Raw genomic sequence first — 6,000 nt, forward strand, 5'->3', positions numbered from 1 at the left:
GATTGTTCCACTTCTTGACAACTCTATTACTGAAGAAACACTTCCTAACATCCCTATGACTCATCTGAGTTTTAACTTCCAGTTGTGACTCCTTGCTGTGTCCCATATCTATGCCTATCGATTTTGTCAATTCCTCTCAGTATCTTATGTTATCATGCCTTCTCTACCCCCCCTGTCCTCCTGTGTCATCAGGTTGATTTCCTTTAACCTGTCTTCATAGGACATATCCCTTAGCTCTGGGACTAGTCTTCTTGCAACCATTTGCAGTTTTTCTAATTTCTTGACGTGCTTAACCAGGTGTGCATATTCCAATATGGGCTTGACGTACATAGTTTATAGTGTCTTGAATGACTCCTTAGGTGTCGGAACGCTATTCTTAGGCTTCCTAGGAGCTCATATGCTATGCTACAGCAGTGTGTGTGTGTGTGTGTGTGTGTGTGTGTGTGTGTGTGTGTGTGTGTGTGTGTACGTACTCACCTAATTGTGGTTGCAGGGGCCGAGACTCGGCTTCTGGCCCCGCCTCTTCACTGACCGTTACTAGGTCCTCCCTTTCCCTGCTCCATGAGCTTTATCATACCTCGTCTTAAAACTATGTATAGTTCCAGCCTCCACTACATCGCTTGCCAGACTATTCCACTTCCTAACTTCTCTATGACTGAAGAAATACTTCCTGACATCCCTTTGACTCATTTGAGTCTTCAGCTTCCATTTGTGAACCCTTGTTTCTGTGTCCCATCTCTGGAACATCCTGTCTCTGTCCATCTTACCTATTCCACGCAGTATTTTGTATGTCGTTATCATGTCTCCCCTGACCCTCCTGTCCTCTAGTGTCGTGTGTGTGTGAGACAGACAGTGAGTGTGTACTCACCTATTTGTGGTTGCAGCGGTTGTGTGTGTGTGTGTGTGTGTGTGTGTGTGTACTCACCTATTTGTGGTTGCAGCGGTTGTGTGTGCGTGTGTGTGTGTGTGTGTGTGTGTGTGTACTCACCTGTGTGTGTGTGTGTGTGTGTGTGTGTGTGTGTGTGTGTGTGTGTGTGTGTGTGTGTGTACTCACCTGTGTGTGTGTGTGTGTACTCACCTAGTTACTCACATAGTTGAGGTTGCAGGGGTCGAGTCCTAGCTCTTGACCCCGCCTCTTCACTGGTCGCTACTAGGTCACTCTCCCTGAACCGTGAGCTTTATCATACATCTGCTTAAAGCCATGTATGGATCCTGCCTCCACTACATCGCTTCCCAAACTATTCCACTTCCTGACTACTCTGTGGCTGAAGAAATTCTAACATCCCTGGGATTCATCTGTCTTCAGCTTCCAACTGTGTCCCCTTGTTGCTGTGTCCCATCTCTGGAACATCCTGTGTTTGTGTGTGTGTGTGTGTGTGTGTGTGTGTGTGTGTGTGTGTGTGTGTGTGTGTGTGTGTGTGTGTGTGTGTGTGTGTGTGTGTGTGTGTGTGTGTGTGCGTGCGCGCGTACACGCATGTGCGCGCCTGGACTGCAAATAAGAGCAGTGTGGAGGTGTGAGTGTTCCCAGCAAGTCTTGCTATCGCCAAGGGCTCCAGTGCCAGGCTGGCGCTGCCCTGGGAAGAGCCACCTGCACTTCCCCACACAGTTACTGCTCCCACTGCTGAAGGTCATACGGGCTGACATATACTCAAAGATAACATTTCAATTTTTTATACACATCTTGCAACTGCATGCGACACAAGCACATTTACACAAATAAAATAAAGAAAGCAAAGAGAATGCCGAAGCGCAGCTAATTTTTCTTTTTTAGATTTCAAGTCTGTCGACAACACATGGATCACTAAATATACATGTTACCTCTACATTAATATTGGAGATCCTTTAATCCATTATAGATAAAATAAACTTTCATTGAATATATGATAAGCGATAATAGTCTCCCAGTACATATACCGTTTATAAACAGGTTTACGAGAAGACCTATTAATCAGAAAACAATGGAGATGAATGACACTGACAGTGTCATCATCTCCTTGAAGTTAAGTGACTTCACCCACTGTAAGACTCCCATGGTAAAGAAGAGACAGGGGCAAGAGAAAGGACTGGATAATTATAGACAAGTAGAATTAAACATACATTCTATAACAAAACGTTCTGTTTGCCTTTGTTTTATTCCAACAATGGCGTGCAAAGTTACTGGAGGTGACAACAAGATAATGTCTGAGTCAGTATCTCAAGTCTCTATCGACAAGCTTGAGATGATGAACCAACTTATCTGGATGTGATGTCTCTCAGAATTTATAAGATAAAGTAGACATATTTTAGTTTTCATTATATATAGAGCCTAACTTATTATTCGAATGCATAGTAAAGTTTGACATGACTGGAAAATTATAAGTAATTTAAAACCAAATTAAGAAAATAAGACTGACACATCAGTGATATAATACCGAATATGTGGAGCTTTGCAAAACTATACAAAAATATATCAAAGAAAACAGGCTGTATAAAGCACTGTTTTCGTGTAAGATGTATATTTAAGCAATAAAAATGGCAACTAGTGACCTGATACACTAACAATATTCATAGACCTTTTATCTCTCCCTTACAAAGACACTCGCTCGCTTCTAGTTAACAGATTTTGAAAGGTATCGAGGATTCAAACACAGGAAACACCACTGCAGATGATACACGATATAAAGACATGCCTTTTTTCAACTACATATTTAATAACCAGTTTGGGTACATCATAAGTCAGTGCAGATAATCTTCACTACAAAATTTTGAACCCAGTTACAAAGCATCCCTTCAACCTCACGGTGATTTAAACTTGAGATATTGTCACCATGCCATCGAGACAGATTTTTGTAACAGTAACTAAAAAATAAGAAAAAACTGACGGTGAGAAAAGGAGAGATAATGTTCATTAGATCTACAGCGCTCTTAAGTAAATATTTTACATATAAGAGATAAAAGAGAGAAAGTGGGAAAAAATGAAAAGGTTTACCGGTAGCAAGTGTTACAGATTTAAAAAAAATTGAAAACGAAAATAAATAAAACTGAACCCCCCCCCCCCCTTCTTAAACACTTCACTTACAGTGGATGAAAAGTAGTAAAATAAAGTATTGTCTTTGATTAATAAGCAATTCGGTATTCATATGATGCTCAGTAACAGAATTTTAAGATTTAAAGCAGCCAGAATAACATTAATTACAGCGTCACCGGTCACAATCTGTAATGATTTTTAACTACTTACATTTTGAAATTGCTAATCATGAAAAATTAATCCAGTAATTACAGTATCGGGTATTAAGGTTTTAAGTAACTAGATATATTAAATAACTTACATCTGGATTAGAAATGAATAAATGAAAGGTCGTCACGTAGACTGATTATTATTATTGTTGTTTTTGTAAGGAGAAAGAAGGAACTAAAAGACTGGGTGGGGTATATGGTATATTTCAAAGGGTGGAGGAGTGGTTGTTAAGGTGGTATACTTCTTTAAAGAGAAAGAAGCAGAGTACTTGAATAAAATATATAAATGCGAGGTGGAAGGCAGGAGGGGTAGGGAACATCACAGGAAGACTTGGAGGGAGAGGGAGATGGGAGTTTTAAATACAAGAGATTTGAACATCCAGAAGGTTGTGTGTCTGCGAAAGTGGATGAAGCGGATTTTAGGATTTTACATGCTAATGGAGTGTGAGGTAACATTTATGAAGGGATTCCAGTAAACACGTTGGTTAGGCTCGAATTCTGAAGGTGGACAATAATGCCTGCACTCAAAGATGGGCATTGGAATGTTGTAATTCAGAGTCATTTGAATTGTAACCCCTATTTATAGGGATTGGAGAGAGGCCTTGGGATGAAAAAATGGGGTCAATAAGTCAGATGTGAGATCAGGGTGATCGCATTATCAGGTATTAGGAGGAAAAGTCGCGCTTAAACTTCAGAGATTGTAAACTGGCTAAAGCAATATCCGAGTTACCAACATTTAACCTAATACCAAAAAGACTTCAAGAAAAGAGAAAATTTTAGAAAGGACTATTTTAAACGAGTTCTTGCTAACTGACCAGTTTTACCTATTCGGCACAATAAATATATATATATATATATATATATATATATATATATATATATATATATATATATATATATATATATATATATATATATATATATATATATTATATATATATATATATATATATATATATATATATATATATATATATATATATATATATATATATATATTATATATATATATATATATATATATATATATATATATATATATATTATATATATATATTATATATATATATATATATATATATATATATATATATATATATATATATATATATATATATATATATATATATATGAGAAGAAATCCCACAGGAGACAACAGCGAGGAAGAGAATGTAGTCCGGATATTTCTACCCTCAGCTGAGGACCTCTTCAGAAGAATACAAAGTAATGAAGATAATATGTTTGCCAGGAATGAAACCCTGGCACGAGTATTTTCCTAATAGTGACCTGTCACTGGATCTCGAAGGAGTAGTGGAGTGTGCGAGTGGAGTACCATTTACTTCCCTTTAGCAGGGACAGCCCTAAAACGTCGTTTTCGATTTAAGTGATGTCTTCAGTCAGGTGTGTATGATGTTGCAAGTCATTTTAAACTCGTCTGCTACCTTCCCCGTCCACACAGAGCTCCTACGGAATAGTACAGGTGTTACTGCAACAGGATTCAGGACTGCATCTCTTAGTATCTAACGGCCAGTGTTTTCTCTGGTTTAAGGGTCTCAACTCTCAAAAAACCTGCTCCATAAGAGCCACTCCTGATGTTCGGGATGTATTCCGAGCGCATGGATGACAAGTTCTCTGGAGGTCTGCTAGGTAAGTATTGAGAAAGTAGAGGCGGAGCATTTTCGGTCTTCGAGGTGATGTATGAAGTCTAATTGCATCTCAAAATGGCAAAAGTTTTGGGGACATGACTTCTCATATTGGCTTGTCATTATATATAATGCTGAATTTCTAGGGAGGACTGTATTGATCCTACTCAGAGGCTAGATGATGCTTGGCTTTACTTGGAACAGGGATGCGTTCTCTTGTGCATATTTGGTGATCACATTCCTTTTGAAAGTTCCTATTGCAAGGGTAAGTTTCTGTATAGTTTCCATTAGTGTTGCTTCAGCCGATTTCCGTTTGTTTGGGTCCTCCATTTTGTTAATGATGTTGACACTGACCCAGTGGATGGCATGATGTGAATTCTTCATGCATGAAAACAGTGCATAGCTTTCTTGGCTGTACCTGACTGAGCACTGGTGTTCATTTATCCTGGTCCCAAGTTCCAGTTTCTTCAATGTGCACCAAATCACAATTGTTTCTCATTTAATTTTTTTTTTAATTCTTAGAAAACCATTTGCCTAATTTGTCTGAATAAGAAAATATGAACTCACACTCACACACGCCCACTCGCGTGTACACACACACACACACACACACACACACACACACACACACACACACACACACACACACACGACACTTACCATTAATCTGAGAGGTAATGAAATGGTCTCTTACTTTACGTACGGTATATATATATACAAATACTCCGCTGCTGGGTTGCCTCTCATTATCTTTTTATGTAATAATGGTGATGTACAGACAGATATACAAAGACTCCTTAGAGAGGCACAGTGTTGCTAAACATACATTAACCTATGAGATAGCTGAAACATGTTGATACCTTAACCATTTAAGGACTTAATTTTATCGTACATTTGGTCAATATTTCTTATCGTTGTCAGTAATATAATACCTGACTGCCTAGCGGTGACTCTCCTACTATCTGTGATGGTCTAAGTGCCTCATTGATTCTCTCATAATGAGAAATGATTAAACTAGTAATTACTTTCCAGGGAAACCTCATCGAGCTATTGCCCGAGAATCTGTAATGAGCTTAATTTGCTGCGCGTAATCTTCTATTTGCAATTATCTAAAGCATTTGGAACTTCATTTGTCCAGCTA

General features: G+C 38.4%; 1 protein-coding gene across 1 annotated transcript in view; it reads right to left on the reverse strand.

Annotated features, from left to right (window-relative positions):
- Window positions 1-5,599, reverse strand: part of LOC128694744 (uncharacterized) — a 42,605-nt gene extending 37,006 nt beyond the window's left edge. Inside the window, exon 1 of the mRNA XM_070095974.1 lies at window positions 5,520-5,599. Within this exon, the coding sequence (XP_069952075.1) occupies window positions 5,520-5,522 (3 nt within the window). The 5' untranslated portion in view covers window positions 5,523-5,599. The remainder of the gene's footprint in view (window positions 1-5,519) is intronic.
- Between the last annotated feature and the right edge of the window lie 401 nt (window positions 5,600-6,000).

This window comes from Cherax quadricarinatus, chromosome 51, assembly GCF_038502225.1.
Source record: "Cherax quadricarinatus isolate ZL_2023a chromosome 51, ASM3850222v1, whole genome shotgun sequence".
Taxonomy (NCBI): Eukaryota; Metazoa; Arthropoda; class Malacostraca; order Decapoda; family Parastacidae; genus Cherax; species Cherax quadricarinatus.